At 34.7% G+C, this 15,641-nt stretch overlaps 1 protein-coding gene across 1 annotated transcript; it reads right to left on the bottom strand.

The window, feature by feature from the left end:
* Nucleotides 1–5,830: 5,830 nt before the first annotated feature.
* LOC110116252 (metal transporter Nramp3) lies at nt 5,831–12,991 on the bottom strand. The gene is made up of 14 exons (XM_020849765.2): nt 12,920–12,991; nt 12,259–12,413; nt 11,516–11,594; nt 11,384–11,424; nt 11,012–11,090; nt 10,816–10,920; nt 10,234–10,343; nt 9,324–9,505; nt 9,174–9,243; nt 8,925–9,098; nt 8,688–8,792; nt 7,828–7,959; nt 6,569–6,664; nt 5,831–6,447 (listed from the first exon to the last, which is right to left on the bottom strand). Exons 2-14 carry the CDS (start codon nt 12,385–12,387, stop codon nt 6,121–6,123), a joined length of 1,629 nt encoding a protein of 542 aa, XP_020705424.1. The 5' UTR covers nt 12,388–12,413; nt 12,920–12,991; the 3' UTR covers nt 5,831–6,120.
* Between the last annotated feature and the right edge of the window lie 2,650 nt (nt 12,992–15,641).

Here is a 15,641-nt window from a genome sequence, read left to right as displayed (position 1 = left end):
TACAAATGGTGATGTGTACCCAAGCGCTCTGGCGTTGTATTCTCGAGCATCCCATACTTGAACGACATAGAGCAGAGCACTGCAGCAGTCGAGATATGGTGCCGCATCGGGTCAAGACAGAGACTGGGCACCACAGCGCTGAATGTTTAAGTGTCAGAGCATTGTCAAACAAAGACTGAGTGCTGCGACGCCCCAAAATGGTGCAGCTGTGCTTTGAGGCGGACTGAAGATTTATTTTTCTTGTTTTTCTCAAGGGTTGTCCCTTGGGGGTTATAACTCACTTTCTCTTGTATTTTCTAAATATGTAGGCATTGAGAATGGTGCATGTGATGATAATGGTGCATCTAAGAAGAAAAACAAGGAGAGAGTGAGAGAGATAGAGAGGAGAGAGATAGAGAGAAGAGAGATAGATACTTATTTTTCTCAATTTTCATAGTGGATTGTTTGGTGTGGTGTGGCTCCATGATTGTTTTCTCCTATTTTGAGGGTTTTCACATTAAATCCTGATGTCCTTTACCTTTCCTCTGCTTTTACTTTCTTGCTTGTTTCATCATTCTTGTGTTTACTCCTCATCATCCCCAACATGAATTTCTTAAAAAGCATTGTGCGTACTCTCAACAAACAGTACCATACCCCCACTATGCGCCTAAGATGATGTAGCACTGGATGGGGGGCTAAGTGAGTCAAGTTAACTTATGAGCCGGCTCGAATTTGACTCAATAAATTGCCCATGAGCCGAGCCAGAAGAGCTAACATGGCAAACTTGAGCCAACCCTGACTTGAATTAACTCGCGAGTCGACTCATTTAAGAAATTATGCATATAAAATCCACTTGAGATACATTATTATTCATGATTTAAGTACAAAATTGTTTTAAATATTATATTAAGTGATTTTCTTTATTTTTTTTAATTTATCAAATTTTTACTATTTTATTATAAAAATTGCTTTAATGTTAAATTTTTCTCTCTTTCAAAATTAACAAGCCGATTTGTTAGCTAGCTTGAACTCGTAGATTAAAAATTGAATTTAAGCTCAAACTCGATTAATTAATCAAGTTCGAGCTCAAGCTTGTAGTTACTTGAGCTCAGCTCGACTCGTTTACATCTCTAACAAATAGAAGAATAAAAATTGATGAATTTTAACTTTTAATTCAAAGAAATTTTTATGAGTTGATATACTAAGTTAATATTAAAAATTTAAGTAAAATATATAATAATGTGATATCCTTAGTTTTTTCCCATGTAAGATTATTAATTTTTTTTACTTAACATGCCGAATTGATAGTACAAAATTTAAGTAAAATGTATAATTATTTAATATTTTTTTTAATTTTTTGAATTGATGATAAATTAGCTTAATAAAAGATGTAAACAAACAAATTTAAAATCATATTTTATCTTCATAAAGATTTAGAAAATTCTGGATTTCCACAAATAAAAAATGATTTTTTTAAAATAAAGTTTGATTATTGAGATGTATTAATAGATTTTCCAAATTCACCGAAATGGAAACATTTGATTTTTCTCCAACAAAATGGCTAAACTTTCATAATTCAATAGTTCTTTGGAAACATAGGAAGTACCCAATGCGACAAATCACCTTCCATGAGGTTCTAAGTTATTGGTGGATCTTCTTTAGATAGATTGTGATATCTGCTAAGAGAAATTATTATGTGCAGAGTCTTGATATAAGATGTGAAAAATTGTGTAAAAAACTGGAATAATTTTTTTATTAATTTCTAAATTAATTTTCTAGCAAAGAAATTTTACGATTAAAATTTATTTAAAAAAATAAAAAAAAATTATCTCGAATGAAACTTCAGAAACTCCGGCCTTTTTTTTTTCCTAGAATCAACCAACTCATAGATTGTTACATAAATAAGAGAAAGATAGCTCATAGCTCAATTATTTTGTACAGGAAAGTCCAATAATGTAGAAATATATGGCCAATGCTATTCTGTGCGGACACTGGACCGTCCGGAGACGAATCAAAACACACCACGTTACCCGGTACACAACGATACACAATCGCTAGAGAACACTTGTTAGGGATATGAACTAGCTTATGTGTGTAATGATGGATTAATAAGCTTCTGAGCTGATCAATTATTGTATTAGGCTAATAAGGGCAGTTTAGTAAAAAATAAGTTCAGGATGAATTAGTAGTTTTGTACAGCTATACATAACCTCCATTTGAAGATATTATGAATGAATGAAAGAATTAGATGAGTCTCCATAATCTATCTTCTCTTTTGAAATTGCTAGCAAATTCAGATCCACCATTTATTTGGAGTTGCAAATTCAGATCCACCATGGTCTGAGATCTCATAACAATTGATACACCTATTCATAAAAAAATAACTCGTTAACACCTTCGAGATACTGCAAACACACAATATATATTCGTTAAAATCCAAAAATCTTCAAGTCAATCCAAGGATCATTTTGTCATAATCAAAAAAACTTTGTACCTATTGAATCAAAGTTTGTCCGTGGGTAACACCTGACTTAACTAGCATGTCTATTTGTAGAGCAGAGGAACCGATAATCAAGAATGGAAAGAGTATAAAAGAAGAAGAGGAAGACTAGATATCTCACACAAGTAAAAAATTTCCTACTAGCCCAATAAACCTCTTCTGAAAATATTCTCGTGTCTTGACAATACCCCTTGCCTCTTATTTATAGGGTTTTAGAGGCTACAAGAAGGGATACATGAAAAAATGATGAAAAATATAATACTACGTAGATTATATGTATAACGCTACAACACACTATTCATATATGCCGTCCTTTGATTGGTAGGGAGAGTTGGGATGGAGGATTTATCTTTGGATTAGTGAAGCAATGCCAAGATAGTATAGGTGAGTTTTGTGGAGGGTGAGCTCCATGATGACTGCATGTCTTGGGCTAGCATTCAACTAAATGGGCTTTGTAGTGGCAGACCGATTGGGAATTATGCTCTTATACTAAGTCATGAATCGTCATGGGATAATAGGTGAGCGTACTGAGGAAGTCAGGGTTTTATGTAGTGGTGAGCGTTGGTGGGGTGAGTAGTGTGTCCGATGTGAGAGCCTTCTTGTAATAGAGCTTGGGTGACGGGCGATGGTTTTACGATGGGATCTTATGATTGATATAGCGGAGGGAGACAAGTGATTTGTTTGATGGAACATCCTTGACTCGCCTAGCTTAGGGTGAACTATCCGGTTGGTTCGGACGAGTGTTAAAAGGATCTCCTCACCACTTGTAAAGATTTCTATGAATGCACTTATATATCTACATTTAGTCCTCCAATTCACTCAGGCCCTTTGATTAGCAAGCGTGAAAAGGATAAGTGAATGGAATTAAATGTGTCTGAATCATGAAAATAAATTAGTATTCATTGGAGTCGACATGAATAGAATTGCAATATACCTCCTAAATTCATACGAAAATACTAGCGACTTTAACTTCACCCCGATGATGGCTGTGTTAGATGTAAATATCAACCGGAGTAGTCAAATCTTAAATCCAACAAAAGTCTAAATCCCTAAAATGAAATCTTTCACTTAAAAACTTAAAACTAAAACCATCCACCTCCCACAACTATTTGTTGGTGGCGACAAATTTAAAATTAATCTCAACTCACAAAAAGCGAAAGCATGTCGGGTGCATCACTAAGGTTCATCCTCAAATAGTCTCTTGACATCAGGGATGTGGCACGTTCCCTCTGATCGGGTGGTTTTGCTGCAAAATTGCATCATTATATTACGATCACGGCCAAAACCCGTATGTTCCCTAACGGCGTTAAACCCTTAAGTGATGAATCATAGAGTATATTTTATAGGCATGAAAGCCTCCTGTCAGCTAAAGTGGATTCTGATCTATCCCCTTAGGCAAACACCAACCTAGGCCTACAAAGTATTCTTGGACGTAGCAACCCATGGCTGCCGATAAGGTACATTCTTTCAAGTTGGATCGACTAACTCTTCTGACTAAGTAAACCAGGGAACATGACAGCCCAAGACGACAGAACCATGGGATCTTCATCGGGTTCGTTTTCATTCCCCCACCACTAGTTTTAAGTTCATGATGATAAATTCAAAATTATAAAATCAAATTCAAACCCTAAAACTGTTGCTATTATACACTGGATTTACAACCTCTTCGACCTCTTCAATGACTAGCCTTAATCGAAAGTTTTCTCTCATTATCAGAGGGGTAATTAACTATAGGGTTTTGCGCATATAGGAAACCAGAACTAAGATCATAAAGCACTCACAAAATGAGGGCGAAATCTGTGAGTAATGTCTTATCTAAAACTCAATCTACCTTCTGAAAATTCACCCGGAGCATCGTCACAAATAAGAAAAGAAAAGAGATGTGGTGCAGAGAGGCCGGGGCTCAATATTGTGGAATTTTCGGAGCCCATAGATATTATATTGACTCCAAGGACATTATTCTTTATACTCTCAATGACCTGCCCTCCTCTTATTCTTTAAGAAAATGACTAAGCTGATCACCTATTGTCATATGACTTTTGAAGTTATCTATCAACTGTTGTCCAACATATCCTAATATTGACGTCTATTAGCCATGAATATTTGACTCTTATATTCTTAGTCACACAATCTGCTCTTCTATAAGGATGATGACCAAGACAACTGTCCAACATCATTTAATTTCTAACATTTGTTATGTCATCGCTTGATATTTGTCAAGTGCTAAAGACATACATCCTCCAACCACTGACATAGGACGCTCACTTGGACTCCTATCTTATCAAGAGAATGACCTATCCAACTGGCCACCATCACTCATCTTCTAACCTAGCTAATTTTTGTTAAATGTTTGACAACAACAAATATCTAACATGCACTGCCATTGACGTCCAATGCTTGTCTTCGTAATTGTTCAATCTTCATTCCTATCAGAAGAAAAACTAAGCTAATCAGCCATCTTTATTTCACTCTGACGTCCCTCACTATCACATAAGGCTTGCCAATGACCGACATTCGCTGGTTATTAATATGCAACGCTTCCTACGGATTGCTTGGTCTCTCTTCCTATCAACAACAACAACAACATCAAGTTTTTATCCGCCCATTGTGTGACATGAATCCTTTTTCCCATTGTTCCCCGTCAAAAGTTAAAGTCTCATTTAAATCAAATAAAGAAAGGTCGTTTCTAATATTTTCTCTAACCAAGTTTTTTTAGATCTACATCTACCTTTCTTAACATAAGTCAAATCTAATACATCTACTTTCCTAACTAGGTCATTGGAAGGCCACCGTTTTATGTGACCAAACCATCTAAAGCGACTCTCTCTAATCTTATTTTCTACTAGAGCTACTCCAACCTTTTTACGTATATGCTCATTTTGTATCCTATCTCTAAAGGTAAAGCCACTCATCCACCTGAGCATCCTCATCTCTACCACACTTAACTTAGTATTATGCTTCTCTTTTAATGGCCAACATTCTGTACCATAAAGCATTGCAAGTCTAACCACCATCTTATAAATTTTTTCCTTAATTTTGAGAGGAACTTTTCTATCACACAACAAGGCCAATGCATTCCTCCACTTCAGCCCACTCCACCAGATATTTTTTTCTATCAGTAAAATCAACAAAGTCTATCACCCTCCATTGCTTGGCTTCCTACATCCTCTATCATCTTTCTTCTGCACTCCTCTCACAGGAGATATCTCTAACATTTCAAATCTATCACACTACATTAATCTTTTACCACTGTAAATTTTCCTGCAATAATAAAAATCATCCCACACATCAGATGGGGCATTTCTACCTTAGAAGAAATCTATGATAAAAAAAAGCTCAAATACAGAATGCTGAAAATTTTGCCAATTGTCCCAACACTTTAATGGCATTATTGTTTAACAAAAATTACAAAAAGGCCACACTTTGTATCTTACAATTTTATTATCATATTTCTTGGGTTTATCCAACTTATAACTGATATTGACAAGGGAGTTATCATCAAGATATATCATATTCTTAGAACTTTCACAAATCACCATCCCATCTATGCCACCGTCGCTTTAAGGCTAATATTGCATAAAATATAACGCTTGCAGATATGGTAAATCAAGGAAAACATAGTCGAGATTCAATGCAGATCTTCACTGAGGAAGCTGCATGGAAACTATATCTTCCCTTGGTAGATTGTATATAGATGTTTCAGCATCAATTCCACCATTGTCGCATACTCGGCTGAGTTCAGAACCTGCGGATAGCAATGGCTGAGTATTTTTCCTGTTTTTGCGCAGGGCCAAGTATACGACGGCAGCCAAATACACCAAGATTGCAGCAAATCCGAAAATTCCTGAAAAAACTTTTGATATGGTTTGTAATTGGCTATTCAGTAGTAGTTTGATGAAGCTGGTTATGAGATAGTAGATATTAATGGCCATGAGAAATGAACTTATAATCCAGGTCAGTGCTGAAGTCTGCATTAAATGTAAGAAATAATGAGTTTGACCAGTACTCAAAAGGCAGAAGTTTGGCTAACAGATTATTACAATTGATCAAAAGGTTGATGTTGAAGTCGCGAATCGATCTTGAACTTACTGCGAAAGAATTAGCATATGAACCCATCTTGGTCTTACTGCTGGTGAACTTGAGGAGTGGAAGAAGAGCGAAAGGAAGCTCAAATGACAAGATCATCTGCACATAGTTGTCTTTTTGTTCAAATGACAATATAGAAGTAAAAAGTAACAGCAGGAAGAAGCCAAGTTGTGTTTCAGAGCTACAATTTTAATATGCAGTGCCACTTGTTCAAAAAGGTATCATGCAGTGTCAATTCGATCGTTGCTTGATTTTATTCCCTTTAAGGGAGGCCAGAAGAAACCCTTTAATTTGCTCCATAACCAATAATCTCCACTTACAATCTCGTGTCCCGCAAGTTGGGTACTCTATTATTCTATGTTCTTCCCAAAAGCGCGCCAATACCTATGTTGTGCGGAGCTGAGCATGTTCTAAGATCTAGTACCATACTTATCTTGACATTCCGATCATATTAAAATCAAAATAATGACAAAAAATTGAATATTTTACCCATAAGTTGACCTAATAATATATGAGGATGACAGGCCAAAAATAACAGTCTAAACACACCTATATTGTGAAAAACAAAACTTAGTAGTGATAATACGTAACCTTCTCTCACTGCATCATAATGCTTCTAAGGAATATTCTCCACTCTTTGATGAAACTTGTTAGTTCTATGTGGAATAGGATTGTGTCAATCAATCCGATTGTAATGTTAACTCATAACTCAATTCCGTCGATCTAGCTCGTTGAGGGGTTGTAGGGGGTCCTAGGACCTAAGCTTGCTTGGGTTTGGGGGTCTTGCCCCTGAAAAAAATTTGTTCATGAAGCCATACAGTGCTGCGGTGCTATAGGTCAGCTTAGAGATAAAGAGAGGAGTGTTGCGGCGCTCCAAATCCCGGCATCGCGGTGCTGCAAGTTAGGCTAGGCAGTTTTCTTTCTTGTTTTTTATATTTAACTTTAAGGGTTGCATCTTTTGGTGTTGTTGAAGAATGTCTATTTTTCTATTATGTTTGTAGAATGATGCAAGTTAAGAGATACAAGGGGAGAGTGAGAAAGAAAAGATCTATACAATTTCTCTCATTTTCATAGTGAATTTCCTGGTGTGATGTGGCTACGAAGATTTTTCTCATTTCGGATTTTTCCACGTGAAATCCTAGTGTTTTTTTCATTTCCGATGTTTTTTTTTTTTTCTTGTTTATTTCATCATGTGGTTTTACTTCCCAACAAAACTAACAACCATAAACAAAATACTTAGTAAGGATATAAAACTTGCATACCGATGCTATGATTATCAGCTTTCCAGCCCCAGTAGAGCCACCTATAATTGCTACAATTAAACTTGGGATAATTGCCAGAGATCTAGTCAAAAGATTTCTTTTCCAAGGGGTAATGCGTAGATTAAGAAAACCCTGCAAAAAAAAATAAAGATTGAATACCTTACAAATGGAGATTGAGAGTAATGAGATCAGAAAAATGAGCTTATGAACTCGGATTTAAAAAAAAGGGTTGGACAATCAAGTTTTCCAAATGATCATCTTTCATAATTTTCCCAAATGCTCCTTTCAAAAATTTCAAAGTAATTTTTAAATGCAATACTACGAAGCCACTAATAACAAGCCATAATAGGAATTCTGAACTAGAAAGTCTTCATCTTTTACCAGCAATATACAAAAATTGATGGCAGCACAAAATGGCGGAACTTAGCTTTAAGTTAAAGCACCCATGCAGTGTTACAATAAAGAGAATTTAAGCTTACACGATCGCCATCGCTTACACGATCTCTTAAACAAGAACATTAAATTTAGGAACTAGCTAAAATTGCGCCTACCCTCTGAATAAAGAAAAATTATTACGTCTGGCGTCCGGACTCGTCCGGAGGCAAATCCAGACGATCCACATCACCTGGGGCCCAGTGCATCCGGGTGACATGGCGCATCCGGATTCGCCTCTGGACGGTTCGGATGCTGGACGTAATAATCTCTCCTGAATACAATTTCAACATTCTTTTTTAAACACGTTGTCTGACATAAAGTTCAACTCTTTTCAGCTTGCAGTTACTAGTTTCTTTCTTTTTTTCTTTCTTTTAATATCTGCATATCAAATATAAAAAGGGTATAACAGCTAAAGAGAACAAAACCTGCATAACATATTGCCCAGCGTAAGTTCCAGTGATTGTAGAGCTCTGACCCGAAGCCAATAAAGCAATAGCAAATAGTTTTGAACTCCATTTTCCTAAGACATTCTGTTTATAGTACAAAGAGGGGTCAATTGTGCAGTCATTATTACAGAGAATTTAAGCATTTTCTTGCATATACAGTTTGAGCTTGCTGATGTAGCAGAAATAACCAGACCTTTCAAATTGATATTGACTTACTTTTAGTAAAAATGAAGCTTTGTTGAGATCTAAATCGTCACACTTAGTTTTATCATCTGGATTTAAATTTGCTGAACTACAAACAGAACCACTTAGAGAAATGATAGATACATTGATAAGAAAGGCCAAGGAAAGAGCAATTGCACTTTCTATAGTGTAGAACCTGCATCCTTCCTGTCAAGGTAACAGATAATATATATTTTTGTATTAAAAAGTGTTCAAATACCAATCAATAGATAAGAATTTTACCTTGGTTCCATGAACTGAACGTGGTACTCTCCTAGATAGTACCAAAGCTGAATGGAGGAAGAGGTTATGCCTGCATACATAACATGCAATAAAATGTTATAAATGCATACAAAAGAATTTATGAAGATAGCTCAGGTAATCAGAGCGTACGGCATAACCATGGCACCAAGTAGAGAGATGGCAAGTCCAGTAGCACCATCTCCCTTGAGTTGGGGGACAAACAATCCCTTCAGTATTTCTGAATACTGTGGCTTTGCATAGCCAAGCTCAACAAAGAAGCAAATAGCCATTGTGAATACTAGAAAAGCTATCAAAAACTCAAGTTTGCGTACCTGCACAACATGCCTCCCAATTAGAGAGCTTAGGTAATTAAAAAAAATAAAAATAGAGAGAGCTTAGGAAATCAGTAGTCACAAATGAGTCCGGTATTTTTTGTAATCATACAAAGTACTGGGAAATAATCCTACTAATAAATAGGCTTGTTTCCTTCTTTAACTAGACATACATCAGAGAGGTGCAACATTGGAGAACTGATATGATCAGAAACTTAGGTGTCATTTGGGACAGCTTTCTAGTTGCTTCTTAAAACAACTTTTTAGCACAAAATTAAAAAAAAAAAATTTGTACTAGAAAGTTGCTTTTAGAAGCAACTAGAAAGCCGTCCCAAACGAAGCCTTAATCATCTATTTTTGACTGCTCATATATTGACTTGGTTATTTTTTGAAGTCTTTATAAAACTAGCCTTTGGGTTTATTCTAAAATTTAGGTAACTCTTAGGCTAAAATTAAGGCCTTTGACTTGAAAAAACAAACCCCACATATGAATAGTGCATAATTTATTAATCAAAAGCAAATTAAACCTGTTTTACATAACCAATAAGAAATGAAAAACCAAACGAAATGATGTGAAATCCAACTCGGGTTGGTTTACTCTGAATTTAGTTCCAGTTCCTTGTTTTTGAACCAATCAAAGTTAGATACACTCAAACTTGGAGCAAGAACCAGACCACCCCAGGCATTAAAACCTCTAAAGTCCAAATATAGACTAGTTTTTGATTTACCCCATATTGTTGCAAAAGTAGAAGCAGCAAGGTGCTTAGTCCAGTGATGAGAACACCACACCATACTGGGACCCTGAAGAGCATGTTCAAGGCAAAGGCTGTTCCAATAACTACAGAGAGGCAAAAATAAAATACATTAGGGATAAGTAGAAAGTAATGCTCAAGTTGGTATATAAATTTTATCTAAAAGAAAATGTTATAGTAACTACAAAGCGGAGTTCTTTATGGGGTTAAAAAGATACTGCAAAGTAAATTTTATACCACTTTTGCAGCTTCAGTTCACCAATCTATCATTTCAGATGAAAACTTGAATCTTACATTAACGGATATGTTCACTCACGTAAAAAGTTTCAATCAAAGTGGGGTAAACTTTTGTTGGCTGAAGCTTTGAAAAAGAAAGGATTTTACATAATTTCAGATTGTTTCTGTCTATTAATCACTTAGAGATGATTGTTCCTCGTTGGGTTCAAGTTCTGCTAATTCATAGAGAAATAAGATTCTCCACTTATCATAATGAACATTAATTCTTCAATTGGGTATTTAAGAGGGATATGAAATTAACAAAACAGAGAGTGATGAAACCTTCAGGTATGTCACATGCAACAACAGCAAGTTCAGCTAGCAACCACAAAATAAAATTTGATACTGTTGCGTATTCTGCTCGGCAATGCTCAGCCAAATGTTTTCCTGTCACAAATAGATGCCACATTTAAGCGTCCAAATCAAATACGTGATAACATGATGTGGCAATCAGTTGAAGTTCCTGAACAGCAAAGACCTGTTACTACGCCCAACTTTGCTGCAAGAGACTGAATGATGAGTGCAGCAATAGAAGCAGCGAGGATGATCCAGAGCAACTGGAGGTGAAAAAAACAATCACTTGTAACAAATTTTAAGAAAGTGAAATTAAATGTTCTTCATTTCATGAAGTTTTTTAACTTATATTTCGTCCCGTGCAAAGTTTCAATTCCTAAAAAGAGTTTGCTTTGGTTCAATTCCTACAGACTTTGTAAAAATTAGATAACTTAATCTTGAAGAAAGTTCTTGTAAGAATTTGAGAACTTGAATCTTACATGTGATTAAGTTCTTATAAGAATATAAGAACTGTTAATCTTACATGGGCATTAGAGAGAGAGAGAGAACGGGATACCTCATATTTGTATTGCGCTCCTGACTGTAGATCCGTCTCAACTATATGTCAATATGTGAAGAATTTTTAGACAGCTTAAATAATTGGACAGATTAGTGTATGAAGCACAGAAAAGAAGCAAATGTGCCTTACAATTTCCAGGATCTATATAAGCAATAGAAACAAGAAATCCAGGGCCCATATATACAAACAAGTTTTTCCAGCTTCCTTCCTGCAAGCAGAGATCATTTGTCAAATTATCAAGAAGAAAAATACGAATTACCAAGGAAAAAGCTTTTACAGCAACAAAATAATATTTTAAACACATGACATGCATACTCATACTTCCTACCATTTCTTAAACTTCAATTTCTCTCTTTTGATAATAGATTTGCAAATATGTTTAAGGAAGCTCACGCATCATATTACACCCTTTTTTGAAAAAACTTCTTCAGAGACATGTAAGTTTTATTTCTTGCTGCAAAGATAGGCTTTTTCGATTAAAACTTTCAAAAAATTTGTATATCGGCAAGTATGGCCATGGCATGTTATCATAGAGGAGTGCGGAAAGCTATTGACTTCTCAATTCTTTCATTAATCCGCTGCTTCAACTCATCAAAAGCTAGAAACTATACAGTTACGAATCCCTCAGCCACCCCACCTATTTCCCTCCAAAGTTCAACCATCACAGAAAGACAACACAAGTAACAAATACAGCAACAGCATCGTTCATTCCATTCCCCTCCAAACTGAACAGAAGAAAGTTTTTCATTAAGAATTTTTATCAAACAGATAGCCTCCAAGAACAGAGTCTAGTAACCCAGCGTTCTCATTAACAGTTCTGTTTTTTTCTTCTTTTTCTTTGAGGTATATTACACCCAGAAAAAAAAATTTACCTGGGGAACAATGATTTGATCAGCTTCGATCTCATCGATAAGAGGAGAAGATGGACCGCCGAAAATTCCCCTATCGTCATGGCTCGTAATGAATTGAGGATGCGAAGAGTTTTGTTCCGAGGCAGCCATTTCTTCTCCTCTCCAAATCCTAAAACCTTCAACCCATAAAAATGCACAATGAGACAAACAAACGTGTACGTGACAACAGGAAGAGAATCAATTCCCCAGCTTTCAAATATGCAAATAAGCAAAAAAGAATAGCTGATTAGACATCCAAAAGAATGGTTGAAGATTAAAGAGCACGCGCGAAGCACATTGACCACTAGAGAAAAACTCGGCCTCAATATTTCGAAACTCCATCAAAAATGGCAAAAAAAAAAAAAATCCGTAAATTTAAAATAACCAAGTTCCCTTTTTTCGGGATTGGACTGTAGGAAAAAAAAACTTTCTGATCAGAAGTTCTTAAGGTGACATGACTTCCAGGCTTGCAAGAGAGAGAGAGAAAAAGGAACATCCTTTCGGAAAAGAACATTCAAGGTGGAGATTTTCTTGGACCAAAAATAAATAACTAAATGAAAGATTTCCGACTGAACCATCGCGATAAATCTGGGGGGAGAGAGAGAAATGGAGTTTTCACAGTCCTAAGTCTCCGAATCCGTACCTTGCTGTAGAGTGGAGAGGAGAGCGGGTCCGCGACTGCGTTGTAGCTATCTCGTGAAGGTACTCTTCCAGTTCCAGCGTAGGAGATTTTATAGCTGAGCTACCAAAATTAATTAGGAGAATGAAAGTGGAATATTATGAGTATTTTTTTTTTGAAGTTTTTATGATTTTTCAGAACTTATTTTTTTATTCTTAGCTAAGTCGTCCTAAAAAATATTAGATGTTTTTTATTATTATTTTAGAATTAATTGTTAAAATAATGAATCTAAATAATTACTTTGAATTTGATTATAAAATAATTATTTTGATTATTCAAAATTTTGATTTGAGCACTTGCTAATAATCATATACCAAATGACAACAATCAGCATCCAAAATAACTATTGTCAGTTAGGCTTGAGATAAAAAAATAACTCAATTGATTAAAACATAATTTATGTTTAAGACTTTAGACCATGTCATTGTATATTATATTTATGTTTTATAAGAATATTTACATTTATGCCATTTGACTTTTAGTATATTGTGGTTTTTGTTTGCTTTGGACTTTTGAGTTGGGCTTATTTGGGCTCGGATTTGTTTCATTTTTGTGTCATTTGATTCGTCTTTTTGAGACATTCAGTTTGATTATAAGTTTGCTGAAATCGAAGTTTGGATGGTCTCGGATTTAATTTTGAAATCTTTCAACTCAATTTTGCTTTGATATTCATGCTCGATCAAGATAAATTTTTTATGATATATCATATTAAGTACCCAACAAGCTGCTCATTCAAATTTTTAAAATTTTTTTCTTGTGTAAACACATGGCCAAGTGCTTAAGAAATTACAAGAAGGACATCTACTTCAAGGTTCTGAGGCTACTAGCCTAGCTCTTCATCTTTATTATTTTCATTATATACACTAATCTCAAGTTTTTTATCTGAAATTTTCATGTTGAATAAGATTATCATTGTCTTAAACTCATTATAAAAGTTTAATTTCCATCTCAAGATTGTAATCATCAATCATGATATTGGGATAAGTTAAGTCTAGCCTAGGCAAGTTAGTTTTTGGCTCCCAAGTGCAATGAGACATGTTATGGGCCATATGAAGGTGAGAAAATATTAATTTGACTCCAGTTAGGTTCAATCGGCCTATATTAGGTTGTATTGTGGTCTATCCTATATTTAGGATTAATTAGGATTGGGTTATTAAATGGGTAGTTTAGGATATATATGGTTCGATCAATGAGACCTTATGGGTCCAAGATCCTAATTTAGTTTGTAGGGTTTAGGTTGACCAAAGTTTGGCAAGCTAGATTAGGTTTGATCTAGTTTGATTAAGTTGACTGGGTGGGTCTTATTTGATTAGGATATGTCTATATTGGCTTGGTTTACTCTTGAGGGCATCCAGGCTACCCAAGTTTGATTTGGGTCAATCATTAATTTATCAACTTGCGTATTGGACATTTAAGTCATTTTAAGATTTCTTATGATATAGCCATACGGGCTTTGCTCTAATGCAAACTATGGGTTTCATGGCAAGATATATAATTAGTTAAGTTTACTCTCAGGCTCAATGATAGCTTATGATTTGTTATATCCCAATAAGTGGAAAATATATTTGCATTAGGTCACATTGCAATAATGTTATGTAAATGGCTAAGGTTTTGAAAATTATAGTGAACATTGAACCATAATAACGAAAAGTTCAATTAGAGTTAAAATCAAGAGTTGAACCAAATGATATAATAAATATTAAAATTATTTTAATATGGCTTAAATGACATAATAATAATGTGTTACTGATATTTTTATTAATAAAAAATATAATATTCTAAATCATTGTATTTGATCATTAAGTATTTTGAATATGATTCTAAATCAAAGTTTTGGGATTGAGTATTTTGATTATTTATAACATATTCAACTTCAAATATTAATAATATTCAACTTAAAAAGTTTAAAAAATATAAATTGTTAGAACTTCTAAACCTTTTATCAGAACCATTTGACCAAAATAAAAAAAGTGGAGAATGATCTATGTTCAAAGCAGTTGGTTCATAAAAAATTAGGCCAAACCACTTGTGCACAAATGAATTTTAGCATGGGTCAAACCAACCAAAAATTGATTCATGGTTAAATTGGTCAGATTAGTCGATTTGATTTGATTTTTAAAACCGCAGTCTAGCCTTTTAACATGTTGAGGTTAAGGTTGTAAGTCCTATGATAGGCATCTATTCCAATTGGTGAAAAAATAGTCATGCATATCATGTTTGGCCTTATAGACCAATAGGGGAAAGTCTCTCTAATTATAATAGAGATATAAGGCTCACTCTTGTGTCAGTTAGGTGTGTCAATTTAAATTAATGGGCTAAGTTTAGGTCTAAATTAAAGTTGACCCAATTCGAATCTATTTGACTTGAATTTGATTTATTATTATATGACTAAAACATTTTGACCTAAAATTGACTTGATGCAAATTCATCTAACTTATTTAGTATATGGTTCAAGCAATATTTTGGATCATCATGACTAAATTAACTCAAATATGAATGGTTTGAAGCAATTAACCCCACTTGAACCCATCCAACTCAAACCCGAATAATAATTAGAATAGTTTCTACTTGATTTTAGAATTATTCAGATCAATGTAAACCTGACCTAGGGAAAAAAAGAGTTAAAATTTAGACAATAACCTAACCAAAAAAGCAATCTAATAAATTTGAACCCAAAATTTTTAAT

The sequence above is a fragment of the Dendrobium catenatum genome, unplaced genomic scaffold, assembly GCF_001605985.2.
Source record: "Dendrobium catenatum unplaced genomic scaffold, ASM160598v2 original_scaffold_101648, whole genome shotgun sequence".
Classification (NCBI taxonomy): Eukaryota; Viridiplantae; Streptophyta; class Magnoliopsida; order Asparagales; family Orchidaceae; genus Dendrobium; species Dendrobium catenatum.
Note: the sequence above shows the minus strand (reverse complement) of the source record. Positions and strands in the feature narration are given on the sequence as shown.

Bases quoted from the DNA above. Each gene is read 5' to 3' on its own strand.
- LOC110116252 (XM_020849765.2), bottom strand. From the start codon at position 12,387: ATGGCTGCCTCGGAACAAAACTCTTCGCATCCTCAATTCATTACGAGC. The intron at 9,099-9,173 runs GTAAAATTCTTA...TTACCTTGACAG, and splicing joins GTTCAGTTCATGGAACCAAG to GAAGGATGCAGGTTCTACAC. The intron at 6,448-6,568 runs GTAAGTTCAAGA...CATTTAATGCAG, and splicing joins CATATGCTAATTCTTTCGCA to ACTTCAGCACTGACCTGGAT.